The sequence below is a fragment of the Moschus berezovskii genome, chromosome 13, assembly GCF_049115385.1.
Source record: "Moschus berezovskii isolate FMDL1 chromosome 13, NW_MosBer_1.0, whole genome shotgun sequence".
Taxonomy (NCBI): Eukaryota; Metazoa; Chordata; class Mammalia; order Artiodactyla; family Moschidae; genus Moschus; species Moschus berezovskii.
The window spans coordinates 85,473,077-85,490,288 of NC_142472.1; the positions used below are offsets into that span (position 1 = coordinate 85,473,077).

The 17,212-nt window shown below is 40.0% G+C and overlaps 1 protein-coding gene across 2 annotated transcripts in view; it reads right to left on the reverse strand.

Moving 5' to 3' along the window:
• Positions 1–17,212, reverse strand: part of DIAPH3 (diaphanous related formin 3) — a 582,052-nt gene that overhangs the window by 491,032 nt on the left and 73,808 nt on the right. For both annotated transcript variants that reach the window (XM_088842795.1, XM_088842794.1), the window contains one exon: positions 15,940–16,044. In XM_088842795.1, the coding sequence (XP_088698921.1) occupies positions 15,940–16,044 (105 nt within the window). The remainder of the gene's footprint in view (positions 1–15,939; positions 16,045–17,212) is intronic.

The following is a 17,212-nucleotide window of genomic DNA, read 5'->3' on the forward strand; positions in this document are numbered from 1 at the left end:
ACCAGCAGGTGAATATATAATTTTATCTTCTAAGTAGAAAAAAGACTATGTATTTTTAATGATGACCAGTTTTAATAATTTATATTCAATTTTTTATTCCAGTGTAATCAGATTTAAGAATGCTTCATCTACAGCATTCACCCAGCCCCATTTTATACTTTGCTGTAAACTTCAGTAAGATGACTTATCAAGAGACTTAAAATAAAGATAACATGAGACCTTAATTATTGCCCTATGTCTCTTCCCATCATTCTCATACAAACACTCTTAAATTTTATTGTTCAGTAAACTAAACCTTTGAGAGGTATAATGAACATTCTGAAATCACAAAACCAGAAGTAACAAAGTAATTCTCATCCTCTGAAGACAAAGTACACTCTGTGTGATGAATAATATAAGTTTTTATAAAATATTATAGAACATAGCTTTAATCCACATCATCCAGAAGTATAACGTATTCTTTGTTCCTATTTCAAATCACTAGTGTTACTATACTATTTCAGTAATTTTCTTAGTATTTAAAAATAGTTTCTAAATATAATTACTCACCATTTTGTAATTTATTTTACTACAGTATACATAATAAAGTCCTAATGTCCATAATATTTTACAATGTGTTGCAAAAATTGATGAGTTTACTTAATGTGCACAAATCAATCTGAAATAAATTGAAAATGAGCACACTGTATACTCTAATCTTGTTAAGACAGTCATTTTAGAATTCACCTTCTAATTTGCAAGTCAGTATGTTATATTTTAAAATAATAAATAGAAAATTTTCTTTTACATCTCAGCAGTTTAAAGCCAAAGCAATTAAAGGAGAGGCAATTCCCTGGCAGTTCAGCAGTTAGGACTCAAGGGTGCGAGTTCAATCCCTGGTTTGGTTCAGCAACTAAGATCCCACAAGCCACTGGGCTCTATCCATAGACTAACTTTCAAATGAATTATAGGCACAAAAGCAGACTAATTAGTAGGTAAATGCAATAACAAAGGAAAATATTCATTCAAAGTCAATTCTAGTTGGTTAGAGATACACAGAACCACATACTTAAGATGAGTAATACATTTTCATTTAAGTAATACAGGTATACGCATAAGGGTTCACACATCACTTTTTACAGTGCTGAACCATTTTAAAGCACAAGGTGACAGAAACTCTCAGATGCCTATAAACTCCATTTACATGGAGTACATCACTATAATTTTTAAAATGTATTCATATTCAAATCTGAGAAACATGATTTTGAGCTCATCAGGCCTGCTTAATTGCACCAACATCTGCAATCAATTTAAATTCTTTAAGATAGTCTTTCAGTGCTTGAAGTGATTTCATGCTGCTATAGATTTAACACACTCACTAATTTATAGACACACACAAGCATTTGAGACCTGTTTTTCCAGGGTGGGATAAAGTATTGAAGGGCAGTCTGAATTTCCCAATGATCAATGGGATATAAATAACAATGCATTCTGTATAACTTATTTAAATTATATTAGATGATAGCACTGCACAAACATAATACAAATTAAGACTAAAGCTAGTGCTTTATTTAATTATAACTGTAGGTCATGGACCATTAAAAGGTTTGATGACAGTTTATGAATGAAATAAGCAGCAAAACCTAGTGCTATCAGTTGACATTACATAGGAAAATGTCATGAATTAATATAAAATTTTCTCCCCTGAAAGTCAAGACTAGGTGGGGCAAGCAAAAGGAAGAATGCTAACAATTCAGAAATGGTTTTTAACCAAAGACATAAACTGACCTAAAATAAGGAAAAGAATATGGGACTCAAAATCAGAAGACCAGAGGATCTGGGCAGGTGACAGCAACAGTATACTTTTTGGATCTCCACAGAAAAACAAACAAAACAACTAAACTGCAAAACCTAACAATACTGAGCAATAAGGTACCTCCATGATCCTCAAAATCCAATCATTTGGAGAGAAACTACTTAATAATCACAAAATCTGCACAGCACCAAGGTCTGATGTAAAGAAGCAGAGAAAGCAACAAGACATCTGAAGATGTGAAAACATATCAGAAACAGCCCAGAGCTATTCTTAAACAACGTGAGAACAGCGGCTGGAACCAGGTGGGGTGTGGCCCACCCCAGCTTTGGATGCGAGTCAGAGGCAGGAAGATCTGCAGACCCTGCAGCCGCTGGTGTCCCGTGAGGACGCTGTCTCAGCACTGCGGTCAGGGCTCCCTCCAGGATCCCCTCTGTAGAGAGAGTGATGAGAGGGAGACCAACATGGGGCTGAGCACCCTACTGACAACAAAACACAACCGGAAACACGGCAAACTGCAACTCACCGTTTCAAAATGAACTGAGAGATTAATACATTTATGTTAAAAATAAATGAGACAAATACCTAAAGCAGAATTATTAGGTTGATGCAAAAGCAATAGTGGTTTTGCATTGTTGAATTTTGTCATTTGATATTAGAATACATTCTTAAATAAATGTAGGTATACATCATTTTAATGCACATTTCTCGCTCTACGTTTTTTTGCTAATGACTTATTATTTGCCATATAGTTTATATTTATTTTCAGTTCAGTTCAGTCGCTCAGTCATGTCTGACTCTTTGCAATTCCATGGACTGCAGCACACCAGGCCTCCCTGACCATCACCAACTGCCAGAGCTTGCTCAAACTCATGTCCATCAAGTTGGTGATGCATCCAACCATCTCATCCTCTGTCGTCCCCTTCTCCTCCTGCTTTCAATCTTTCCCAGCACCAGGGTCTTTTCAAATGAGTCAGTTCTTCGCATCAGGTGGCCAAAGAATTGGAGTTTCAGCTTCAGCATCAGTCCTTCCAATGAATATTCAGGACTGATTTCCTTTAGGATAGACTGGTTGGATCTCCCTGCTATCCAAGGGACTCTCGAGAGCCTTCTCCAACACCACAGTTCAAAAGCATCAATTCTTCGGCACTCAGCAACTCTCACATCCATACATGACTACTGGAAAAACCATAGCTTTGAGTAGATGGAGCTTTGTTGGCAAAGTAATCTCTGCTGTTTAATATGCTGTGTAGGTTGGTCACAGCTTTTCTTTCAAGGAGCAAGCGTCTTTAAATTTCATGGCTTCAGTCACCATCTGCAGTGATTTTGGAGCCAAAAAAATAAAATCTCTCACTGTTTCCAATGTTTCCCCATCTATTTGCCAAGAAGTGATGGGACCGGATGCCATGATCTTCATTTTCTGAATGTTGAGCTTGAAACCAACTTTTTCATGCTCCTCTTTCACTTTCATCAAGAGGCTCTTTAGTTCTTCTTCACATATTTATTTTAGATTATGGAAATTATGTTAGACAAAAAGCAAATTCAGCAATTTTCTTATTCGATTTCAAAATGGGTCATAAAGCAGCAGAGACAATTCACAACATCAACAACACGTCTGGTTAGAAATTAGTAATGAATGTACTTTGCAGGGGGAGTTCAAGAAGTTTTGAGAAGGAGATGATAGCCTTGACGACGAGGAGCAGAGTGGTCAGCCACTGGAATTTGACAACAACCAACTGAGAGCAATCACTGAAGTTGATCCTCTACAGTCACACAGTTCAGTTCAGTCGCTCAGTCGTGTCCGACTCTCCGCGACCCCATGAATCACAGCACGCCAGGCCTCCCTGTCCATCACCAACCCCCGGAGTTCACTCAAACTCATGTCCATCGAGTCGGTGATGCCATCCAGCCATCTCATTCTCCGTCGTCCCCTTCTCCTCCCGCCCCCAACCTTTCCCAGCATCAGAGTCTTTTCCAGTGAGTCAACTCGTCGCATGAGGTGGCCAAAGTATTGCAGTTTCAGCTTTAGCATCAGTCCCTCCAATGAACATCCAGGATTGATCTCCTCTAGAATGGACTGGTTGGATCTCCTTGCAGTCCAAGGGACTCTCAAGAGTCTTCTCCAACACCACAGTTCAAAAGCATCGATTCTTCGGCGATCAGCCTTCTTCACAGTCCAACTCTCACATCCATACATGACCACGGGAAAAACCATTGCCTTGACTAGACGGACCTTGGTTGGCAAAGTAATGTCTCTGCTTTTTAATATACTATCAAGGTTGGTCATAACTTTCCTTCCAAGGAGCAAGCGTCTTTTAATTTCATGGCTGCAATCAGCATCTGCAGTGATTTTGGAGCCCAAAAAAACGAAGTCTGACACTGTTTCCACAGTCACACAAGAAGTTGCCAAAGAACTCAATGCTGACCAATGGTCATTCGGCCTTTGAAGCCAAATGAAAGGTGAAAAAGATTGGTAAGTGGATTTCTCATGAGCTGAGCAAAAAAAAAAAAACTGTTGTTCCGAAGTGTCATGTTCTCTTATTCTGTGCAACACCAACAAAACATTTTTCAATTAGATTGTGACGAGCAACAGAAGGTGGATTTTTTTACAACAACCGGAGACAACCAGCTCAGTGGTTGGACTGAGAAGAAGCTCCAAAGCACCTCCCAAAGCCAAACTCTTGAACCAAAAAAAGGTCAGGGTCACTGTTTGGTGGTTCACTGCCAGTCTGATCCACCACAGCTTTCTGAATTCCAGTGAAACGATCACATCTGAGAAGAATGCTCAGCAAATCAAAGAGTCGCACTGAAAACTGCAACACCTGCAGCCAGCACTGGTCACCAGAAGAGTCCAGTTCTCCTCCACGACAACTTGCAACCACATGTGACACAACCCACCTGCACATCAGGTTACGACGTTCTGCCTCACCCACCGTGCTCACCTGACCTCCAGAAAGAGCCCAGTTCTCCTCCACAACAACCTGCGCATCGGCTTACAAGGTACTGCCTCATCCACTGTGCTCACCTGACATCTCGCCCATTGGCTAACTTTTCTCCAAGCATCGCAACAACTGTTTGCAGGGAAAACACTTCCACAAGCGGCAGAAGCAGAAAATTCTTTCCAGGAGGTCACTGAATTCCAAAGCATGGATTTTTTTGCTACAGGACTAAACACTTATTTCTTTTTGGCAAAAAATGTGTTGATTGTAATGGTTCCTATTTTGATTAATAGAGATGTGTTTGAGCCTAGTTATAATGATTTAAAATTCTGGGTCCAAAACCGCTATTACTTTTGTACTAATAGTAAATGCTAAAAGAATATAAATTGTAATGGCTATATGCTCCATGTAAATAGAGTATAACAACAAAAACAGTTGGAGATGTGGACAGTAAATGTAAAAGAAAAAACTTTTAAATACATACACATATTTTTTTCCTTTGAAAAGGCCTACAAACACTAATTAACCCACAAGCAATAAGTATCCTTGACAGCCAGATTGTTCTTAAAGTACTCAGTTCAGTCGCTCAGTCGTGTCCGACTCTCCGCCACCCCATGAATCACAGCACGCCAGGCCTCCCTGTCCATCACCAACTCCCGGAGTTCACCCAAACTCATGTCCAATAGAGTCGGTGATGCCATCCAGCCATCTCATTCTCCGTCGTCCCCTTCTCCTCCCGCCCCCAACCTTTCCCAGCATCAGAGTCTTTTCCAGTGAGTCAACTCGTCGCATGAGGTGGCCAAAGTACTGGAGTTTCAGCTTTAGCATCAGTCCTTCCAATGAACACCCAGGATTGATCTCCTCTAGAATGGACTGGTTGGATCTCCTTGCAGTACAAGGGACTCTCAAGAGTCTTCTCCAGCACCACAGTTCAAAAGCATCAATTCTTTGGCGATCAGCCTTCTTCACAGTCCAACTCTCACATCCATACATGACCACGGGAAAAACCATTGCCTTGACTAGACGGACCTTGGTTGGCAAAGTAATGTCTCTGCTTTTTAATATGCTGTCTAGATTGGTCATAACTTTCCTTCCAAGGAGTAAGCGTCTTGTAATTTCCTGGCAATCAGCATATGCAGTGATTTTGGAGCCCAAAAAATTAAGTCTGACACTGTCTCCACTGTTTTTCCATCTATTTCCCATGAAGTGATGGAACCAGATGCCATGACCTTTGTTTCCTGAATGTTGAGCTTCAAGCCAACCTTTTCACTCTGCTCTTTCACTTTCATCAAGAGGCTTTTGAGTTCCTCTTCACTTTCTGCCGTAAGGGTGGTGTCATCTGCATATCTGAGGTTATTGATATTTCTCCCAGCAATCTTGATTCCAGCTTGTGCTTCTTCCAGCCCAGCGTTCCTCATGATGTACTCTGCATATAAGTTAAATAAGCAGGGTGACAATATACAGCCTTATTTCCCACCAAAAGAAATGACAGATTCCAGGTCTAGTGTGGGAAAAGGGGGGAGTGCAGGTCATCTTATCTTACCAGATAGAAATGAAACAATGTAAAACAGCAGGGTCACCCCAACATGACTAGAGGCCAACTGGACAAGATCCCACTGGTTGAAGATGGGACAAAGAAAAGGCAGAGGCACCAGAGATCAAATTGCCAACATCCGCTGGATCATGGAGAAAGCAAGAGAGTTCCAGAAAAACATCTATTTCTGCTTCGTTGACTATGCCAAAGCCTTTGACTGTGTGGATCACAATAAACTGTGGAACATTCTGAAAGAGATGGGAATCCCAGACCACCTGACCTGCCTCTTGAAAAACCTGTATGCAGGTCAGGAAGCAACAGTTAGAACTGGACATGGAACAACAGACTAGTTCCAAATAGGAAAAGGAGTACGTCAAGGCTGTATATTGTCACCTTGCTTATTTAACATATATGCAGAGTACATCATGAGGAACACTGGACTGGAAGAAGCACAAGCTGGAATCAAGATTGCCGGGAGAAATATCAATAATCTCAGATATGCAGATGACACCACCCTTATGGCAGAAAGTGAAGAGGAACTCAAAAGCCTCTTAATGAAAGTGAAAGAGGAGAGTGAAAAGGTTGGCTTGAAGCTCAACATTCAGGAAACAAAGATCATGGCATCTGGTCCCATCACTTCATGGGAAATAGATGGGGAAACTGTGGGAACAGTGTCAGACTTTATTTTTTTGGGCTCCAAAATCACTTTGGATGCTGATTGCAGCCATGAAATTAAAAGACGCTTGTTCCTTGGAAGGAAAGTTATGACCAGCCTAGATAGTATATTAAAAAGCAGAGACATTACTTTGCCAACAAAGGTCCGTCTAGTCAAGGCTATGGTTTTTCCTGTGGTCATGTATGGATGTGAGAGTTGGACTGTGAAGAAAGCTGATCACCGAAGAATTGATGCTTTTGAACTGTGGTGCTGGAGAAGACTCTTGAGAGTCCCTTGGACTGCAAGGAAATCCAACCAGTCCATTCTAAAAGAGATCAATCCTGGGTGTTCACTGGAAGGACTTATGCTAAAGCTGAGACTCCAATACTTTGGCCACCTCATGCAACGAGTTGACTCAATGGAAAAGACTCTGATGCTAGGAGGGATTGGTGGTAGGAGGAGACAGGGACAGCAGAGAATGAGATGGCTGGATGGCATCACCGACTCTGTGGACATGAGTTTGGGTGAACTCCGGGAGTTGGTGATGGACAGGAAGGCCTGGCGTGCTGTGGTTCATGGGGTGGCGGAGAGTCGGACACGACTGAGCGACTGAACTGAACTGAACTGAATAATAATACTAAAAATAAAGGATCACCTTTATAAGATGATAGGGAAACACTTCAGTATCTTGAAAACTGGCAAAAAGAATCTAGGATTTATCCTAAATTTCCGGTATCACACAGTAATCAGTATTTGAGAGAAAATGTCTCTTTATAAATATATTTCAACTAATAAATGAAATCAAAATTACAGAACTGTAAACTGTATATGAAGTAACTTCTGATACAGAACATACTCCTACGGTCCTACCAAAGGGATCAAACCTGAGTCTGATCTAGCCTCTGAACTAGCTGCCATTTTGCAGGAAATAAAAAGGAAAGAGAAACAGAAACATTAATATCATCACGAGGATGCAATTAGTAAAATCCAGACTGCCTTAGAGAAAATAAAGGGATGGAGAGGAACTTGAATATTAAAACACTGTTAAAGACCTCTTCATGGGACAAGTTGACTCACTGGAAAAGACTCTGATGCTGGGAAGGACTGGGGGCAGGAGGAGAAGGGGACGACAGAGAATGAGATGGCTAGATGCCATCACCGACTCGATGTAGGCGAGTTTGAGTGAACTCTGGGAGTTGGTGATGGATAGGGAGGTCTGGCGTGCTGTGATTCATGGGGTCGCAAAGAGTCGGACATGACTGAGCGACTGATATGAACTGAACTGAAAGATATTCCAAATATCAAAACATAAGCAACAACAAATGGTGTCTGATAAAACAACTTTCGGTGATAAAATTAAAGAAAATCAAGGAAGTAATTCCCATAAAAGTCAAGGTAGTGATTAAAGGATAAAAAAGCAAAGTTTGACAGGGTATATGATAGAATTTCTAAGATGGCTGCCAAGGTTCTGTTTATTGACATGTGTGATGTTCATTAAGCTACATATTTATTTATCAGTGTTTTCTATAACTGTGTTTTACTTTACAGTAAAAAGGTTTAGAAAATCAGAAACCCTAGTTTCTAGTCCTAGTTACTATCTGGAGGTTCTCACATACTTCATCTGCAAAATGTTGAAATGGTTTAAGATAATTTCAGACCTAATATAAGTAAAAGACCACCTGAGTAAATTAAAAAATCTCTACTATACGAAAGAGAATAACAAAACCATCCTTAACAAAAACAACAAAATGATTTTTAATGCACTGATCAATGCAATACAGCTTTCCCAAAGGCTACCAAAAAAAAAAAAAAGACTATTTTAACAGTAATTATGTACAAGGAGTAGACAAAACCTTCCCTGGTGGCTCTAGTAAAGAACCTGCCTGCCAATACAGGAGGCATAAGAGATGTGGGTTTGACCCCTGGGTGAGGAAGATCCCCTGGAAGAGGAAATGGCAACCCACTCCAGTATTCCTGCCTGGAGAATCCCATGGACAGAGGAGCCTGGCAGTCTACTGACCATGGGATCGCAAAGAGTCGGACACAACTGAAGCAACTTAGCACACATGCATGCAGACAAAAAGATTGTCTGAATTTACTTTTGTCCAAATTTATACCTCACAGAATCCCAAGGAGAGAATACTATACCAGTGAGGAAATGGTAGTGTATCAGAGAAGCACGAAATTAGGAAGGAATGTCTTCTGTACACAAGATGGTCAACCCACTATGGAGTTCTAAGCATGGATAGGATTTATTCTCTTTAGGAGTAAGAAAAAACTGAAAGTATGTCTATTAAGTATTAATACCAAGCAAAATTAAGAGCAGTTTAAACTTATTGCCACCACTGAAACTTGAAAACCAGGTACACCCTCTGCCTCCTTGCTGGGCATCTTTTTCCAAAAAAGACCAAGTTCTTCTATCTGTTATAGTAGATAACCTTCCCCTACTTTGATGATTTTTCGCAAGAGGCCGAGTGTCAGAGAATTTCTCTGTAGTTACAGCATGACTTTGAACATTCATTTTCACTTACACACAGGCAAACTAGCCCAGAACCCACAGTTGCTTGATAACAGCTTCATGAGTAAATGTTCACCATGCTCAGCCTTTCAATCCTATTAACTTCTAGTCTTTGGCTGAACTAAGGTTACATGAAGACACCTAGTGATAAGGTTCACCTTGTCCAGTCCAGTAGTTCTCACACTTGACTGTACTCTGGAATCACCAGGAGAGCATTACTAAACACTGATCCCTGGGTCCTACCTGACCTGATTGAAAATGACAGAACTCAGACATCAAGATTTTTAAAGCTCCCCAAATGATTCTAATGAATATCAAGGTTGAGCACCACTGTTCCACTGTCACTGTTCCTCAAATAAAATTCTTTTCTATTCTTTAATACAGATTGTTTGGTATTTCCAGACATACTTTTCCCCTTCATTCACTGAAAAACAATTATACATACACAGCATTTTTCTCAAGTTTTCACTTATTCTTTAGAACCGTTCCTGCTTTCAGAAGGTCCATTCCATACCTGCTCTTCCCTTTCATCTATATCATAATTACAGGCCTCTTCTTTCTGGCACTCGTAAAGTTTTCACTCCTTTTGCAGTTATCAGACATAAGATTAATTATATCCATAAAAGCTAAAAAGTAATCATGAACACAGCAAAATATCATTGATCAAGCAACAACTCAATAAGTAAGATGAAAACAATCTCAGATGACCTCTAATGCCACAAATGGTAAAGGCACCACTGACCCTGTCAGGCTCTAAAATTCTAGCCAATTTTACTAATAAATAACAGTGTTTCTGTATCTGATGAATCTTTTAAGGTGCTATAAAAATAGAAAAAATGTCTTAACTAACAGTAAGATTTTTAAAAAACCAAAAACATACAATTCTAGTTTGAATCCAATATAATTTCTTCCTATTGAAAAAGAAAAGATCGCCGTCATCTTCATATTCATCTCCTGCCTAAACAAAAACACAATACAGTAACAACAGAGAATACAATATACCACTGGTGCTGCTCAGAACAACTCATAAGAAAGTTGGATGAATTTGAGCTGTTGGAAGATAATTTTCGTTGTACATAAATAAAACCTGCCCTATAAAGGCACGAATGGAAATGAAAATGCCAGATAGATTAGGAAATACTCTCAACAAGAAACTGGTTCATTGCTCTGAGGCTCTGAAATTTTCTCTCTTCAGCAACCAAGACCTGGAGACGAACAGGCAAAGTATCCCAAGAGCACTGATGATAAGTGTCTAACACCAAGTACCAGCACACGCTTAACCAAGCTTTTATGCTGCAGGGTGCTTTGATCAAATCCCAAACCTGAAATGTAAGCCAGAAAAATCCATGTTAACTCTACCAAGAATGTGTAACTAATCATGATTCACCTAAGTTTCTATTTTTAAATAACAACAATGACAAAAAGTGAGGAAATACAACAGAGACAACAACTTGACTGGCCTAAATCTGATAGTTTCCAAAATTAACATGAAACTGAACTCTAAAAAATAAAATGCATACTGAAAGGTATGAAGATACCCTCACTGATATTAAATATTAACAAATCAAGTCTAAGATTTTCTTTCTACCTAGAGAAAAAGCACACACACAAATGAGCATACAACTAATATTTCCTCAAAGCGGTTCTTTCCTGATCTGATCGAAATAAGCCTAGAAGGCTGATAATGCAGAAAACCACGTCCTCCGGGTTTGAGAATATCACGTCCTACTGAGAGGTAACAAGTGATAATACCTTTCAAAGACTTTTGAACACTACATATACTCACCTACATACATACATGCACATATATGAAAGTCTATAATCCTACATTTAAGAACTCAATGTGCACTCAGTCATTTCATCACACTTTTTGAAAAAATTTTGTTAGAGTCTTCTATGTACCTTTTAAAATTATGTTCTTAATAGTTGTCATTTATATCTCTTACTAAAGAAGAAATAATATTTAAGAAAGAATTCAAAGATTAAAGTTAAATGCCATCCAAACTTCTCTGACAGAGGAACACTTGCAGCCACTTGATTCCATTCGACCTGATAACCTAAGAAGGAAACAAACTAGAAACAAAGTCCTAGTAAACCTCCAGGAGCATTCAGAAAAGAGGGTTCATGCGTCATTCCTCCGGTAAAGAAATCAAATAGGGAAAATCAATACACAAATAGGGAATGAAGGATGGACGCTTTTGTTAGGCACCTGAGAAATGTGAGGTTGGGTCTTTTCATTTCATGAAGCCCACCTAAAACGAGCTTGGTACCTGTAGCGGGGACAGATTCCAAAGACATACAGATGGGAGGGCGGGGGGAGGGAGGCACGGGCTGGAGCCTGTAAAAACTTGATTCCAAGCTAGCACAATCCTCAGGAACTAGAAGTATACATTTTGAAGAAAGATTTTTAAAGCATTATATCTACAACCAAAAAAGACTATATGCTGACAGGTGTCTGGTTGTAGTCCGTATAGAAGTGAACTTGCCTGGACAGTGTCGGCATCTCAATATATAAAAATAAATTAGGGGAAAAGAAAAAGAAGATGAATGGTCCTTCTCAGAGACACAGTAGTTCTTAAAGATATAATAAAGGTGTTTCACTGTATAGGGTAAAACACACTGTCCTTGCAAACCCTTCACATGTCTCCGCCTCTCTCCCCGATTCCCGCTCGGCCCGCACCAGACGCGCCTCCGCCCCGCCTCTCCTCTCCTGGCCGGGCTGATTCCCCTCCGCACTCCCTCTCACCGGCTCTGACCGGCTGCCTTCGTCCAGAGGGCCTGCTTCACTTTCTGACATACAGGCTTTGGCCTCTCAGGTTGTCTCCATTTTGAATCACCACAAATTACTCTGAAAAAGCCTAGAAGTGGAACAGCAAATTCTTTCTTCTCAATACATGGGAAAGAGATTTTTACTAATCCTCTGCAACAGGCTGGGCTTCCCCAGTGGCTCAGCAGTAAAAAAAAAAAAAAAAAATCCATCTGCAATGCAGAAGACAAACAGGAGATGCCAGTTCGATCCCCGGGTCAGGAAGATTCCATGGAGTAGGAAATGGCAACCGATGTGTGCTCAGTCATGTCCAACACTTTTTTTTTTAATATAAATTTATTTTAATTACTCTTTGAGACTTATGGGCTGTAGCCTGCCAGGCTCCTCTGTCCATGGAATTTGCCAGGCAAGAGTACTGGAGTGGGTTGCCATTTCCTACACCAGGAGATCTTCCTGGCCCAGGGATTGAACCCACATCTCTTCCATCTCCTGTACTGGCAGGCGGATTCTTTACCACTAGTGCCACTTCTTTCAGATGGTGCTAGTGGTAAAGAACTTTCCCGCCAATGCAAGAGACTTAAGAGACCTGGGTTTAATCCCTGGGTCAGGAAGATCCCCTGGAGGATATGGCAATCCACTCCAGTATTCTTGCCTGGAGAATCCCATGGACAGAGGAGCCTGGAGGGCTATAGTCCATAGTGTCACAAAGAGTCAGACATGACTGAAGCAACTTAGCATGCATGCATGCAATCTCCAATAAACTTGCTGCTAAGCATCTAAGGCAAGTCATTTACCAAGAAATGGCCACCAAGTCTTGCAGTGACTCCAAAGATCTTTTAGATACTTCTTTGGATAGAAAGAGAAATTTCCAGAAGGAATTAAAGAGACAGCCCACATACACAAAAGGACACCTGGATGGCCTACAGGATGTTTACAGCAGCAAAGCAAAACCCAGCTCCAGGCAGCTTAAATAAGAGCAGATACCACTTCACATCTAAGCAGAGTCTGGCACAGGCCTGCACCGAGCCACAGCAGCACCTCCACGGTGTCAGTCGCCGAGCACCGCACACCCAACCCAACCACGACCAGCAGCAGGGAAGGCAGCCTGCCCGCTCTGGTCCAGGGAAAGCGTTCTCAGAAGCACTGCCAGACCCGGCCATCAGACTGCACGCACGGGCCAAAAGGCCCTAGGGAGTTAGAAACATGTGAGTATGGCACTTTTAGCTTCTAAATATGATATTTGTTTAGTACATTTTAATAATATTTCCTAGCTGAAGAAATTCAGTTGTACCATTTGGCCACCTAAACCGAAACTTGTAAAATCTTGAAAACAATCTAGTTTGATTGATGGCTTTTTTAGTGTGTTTTTTTTCCCCCTATTTTAAAGTCAAGCTGATCTACTACAGGGCTAATTTAAGGGTTAACACTGCTAAAGCGTTATCAAATCATCAACAGTAGACATCAATACTATCTTCCAAAAGCGAGCATTAATGCTTACCCACAAAAGAGAATCTCAAAGCAAATTCTAAGGCTAAAATGGTAACATCTGACACAAACTTCCCACATTCTCTTTAGAACAACCTATCTATGAATTCATTGCCTTTCTCAGAGACATTTTTTCAGTACTCATTAACCTAAATATACTGGCATAACAAAGTCCACATCCGAGAGTTAATGAATGTGTTTTTACTTCCATAGCAAAAGTAGATGACTGGTCAGCTTGAACTCTCTACAATGTTAACCATTTGCCAAATTATTCAGAACCCTTCTAGGAGAGTCATGACCCTTCACACACCAATTAAAAGCTTTAATCATACTTCAGATAGTTAATCTATTTCAATTCTGATAATCTAATTATGTAATTCTGATAAATAAATTCCAACCCGAGTCCAAAATAATTAGAGGATTAAAGTTTAAAATCAGTGAATGTGAGCTGAAACAGATCCACTGTGTATAATAAGCTCAATTAAAAAGTTTATCTGAAATTCAAGAATTAAACTGCACTACTATGCCAAGGTTTTCTAAACCAGTTCTAACTAATGTATTATCTCCTGTAATTATATTAAGTGGATTCATGCTTGTTGGATTTAAAACTCTAACAGGAGATTCTGCCCCGATGACTCTAGAAACCAGTTACACCATCCCCACTCCCCCTGCTTTCCCCCCACGTCACATTTCACCTTCCATGACACGCTTGTGTGTTTCTGTCACGTGTGTCCCATGTTGCTCCACACAACACAATGACACACTATTTTCGTGCTCAGTCACTAGGGCCTTAATTAAGTAGTGCCTTACGTACAGACACCTAATAAACATGTTTCGTGAATGGCTTAGAAATGCAGACTAACTAATAAGAAACTTGTATTTTACTAAGGTACATTTACGTATATTTTTAATTGTGTTTTGCAGTATAATGATTTCAACAGTAAGAAAAATAAATCACAAAGAAAAATAAAAAATAAACAACTGCTACTACAACCTCTGCTACCACAAGAGGCAACCACCAGTTAAAAATCTGTTAGGTTCTACTCACAGTTAATTTAATTCTAACAACAAGCCTATGGTGAAATTAGTATTAGCTCCATCTTATGTAGAAGGAGACTGAAGATCAGAAGGACAAAATTAGATGTCCAAGATCAGACAGAAGATAATCAGTCTAAAACACAGTCAGTCTAAAGTCCCACTGCTAATTTGTGATGGCTGAGTATCATCACGGAACAAAAGCAATGCACATCTCAGTGGCAGGATGCAGGGCCCATCTATAGAAAGAGCTGGGAAAAACATAGTACTCAGTGAATTCCACATCTGAACATGAGGCTGCCAAAAAATGAGGCATGCTTAAAAAGTAAACATCACTTGAGTCTTCCTTCCAAAAGAAATACCTGAGTCACTGACTGGCCTAGTAGATAAATAGAGTCACAGTATAAATAACTCATATTCTTGTAAGCTGGCCTTAGGTCAAAGTATCCCGTGAAAACAACAGTGTGTTTAGTAATTTTTCTCCAGTCCAGTTCTATTTTATGTTCAGCCAAAAGCATTCTCTATTGTCTTTTTTACTGAGCCTTGCTTCCTCATTAGCTTCCATTGTATATTTTTCATCCAATCCATTTAGTCACAATTCTATGACTGGTCAAGCTCATTTATTGTTCCATGAATAAATCCTTTGTGCCAGCCGTGTTTCTCAGACATTCCGTCGTTACCTCCACCCACATACTTCATGTCCCCCTAGAAGAGCAGCGGCCGTGTGGAGACGTAACGCTTCTCTCAGTGTCTACATTTACAGTGTGTTACAAGCCAGTTTTGTCCACAGGGAAACTCACATTAAACATGTGCCGCTAAGCCACGACTATGCATTCTGAGTTAGGTAGTTAAGAGTCAAATCAGTCTCACTTCTCTACAATACAAATATTATCCTAATTTATAAATGACATGAGAGATCAATACCCATCTTAATTCACTAAAAAGGAGAGATGACCTAAAGTGAGCAGACCAAGCAACCACAGTGTTTCTTAACACTATGGATGGCTAAAAAATAAAAGCAGTTTAAAAACCATAAGGTAAGAAATCCTTGTAAATTAAACAAACTTACTATAATACTTGTGCCTTTAATTATACATTCAAAAGCTCTCTGATTACAGTTGCCCACAAACTTAGGTACTTCATTAGACACATGTATTGTTCGCTGTACTACAACATGTTTCAGCAGTTTTTCTCAACTTGACAGCTTTACTTACTGTCTTGGAGGCAGTATTAATGTACTGCATCACCATTTCTTTTTTGATACTCAAGTCCTTTTCCCGCAATGGTGCCTTTTTATCTTCATTTAAATTCATATCTTCCTGGAAAACACAATTAAAAAGCCTTGTTTTAGAATCTAAGTAGAGCAGCGATTCTACATACACAATGAACAGAAAATCAATAATTTGTGACTAAAGCAGCAGTAATTGTTTTGGAATGATTTCCATGTAGCTCGGGCTGGAGGAAAAAAGAAAGAAAGAAACTAGAGATAGAGAGGAGAGTATTCTAGATCATTTGAGCAGGTAAAATACTTACCAGAAAAACTTTTAAAATTCACAGCAGACTAGTAAAATTACACTGACATCATTATAGATAATTAGCTGAAGATTTCTGCCTTCCATAAACGTATTCAGTTCAGTTTAGTCGCTCAGTTGTGTCCGACTCTCCGCGACCCCATGAATCACAGCATGCCAGGCCTCCCTGTCTATCACCAACTCCCGGAGTTCACCCAAACTCATGTCCACAGAGTCGGTGATGCCATCCAGCCATCTCATTCTCTGTCAACCCCTTCTCCTCCCGCCCCCAACCTTTCCTAGCATCAGAGTCTTTTCCAGTGAGTCAACTCGTCACATGAGGTGGCCAAAGTATTGGAGTTTCAGCTTTAGCATCAGTCCTTCCAATGAATACCCAGGACTGATCTCCTTTAGAATGGACTGGTTGGATCTCCTTGCAGTCCAAGGGACTCTCAAGAGTCTTCTCCAACACCACAGTTCAGAAGCATCAATTCTTTGGCGATCAGCTTTCTTCACAGTCCAACTCTCACATCCATACATGACCATGGGAAAAACCATAGCCTTGACTAGACGGACCTTGGTTGGCAAAGTAATGTCTCTGCTTTTTAATATGCTATCAAGGTTGGTCATAACTTTCCTTCCAAGGAGTAAGCATCTTTTAATTTCATGGCTGCAATCAGCATCTCCAGTGATAGATAGAGTGCCTCATGAACTCTGGACGGAGGTTCGTGACATTGTACAGGAGACAGGGACCAAGACCATCCCCATGGGAAAGAAATGCAAAAAAGCGAAATGGCTGTCTGAGGAGGCCTTACAAATAGCTGTGAAAAGAAGAGAAGCGAAAAGCAAAGGAGAAAAGGAAAGATATAAGCATCTGAATGCAGAGTTCCAAAGAATAGCAAGGAGAGATAAGAAAGCCTTCCTCAGTGATCAATGCAAAGAAATAGAGGAAAACAACAGAATAGGAAAAACAAGA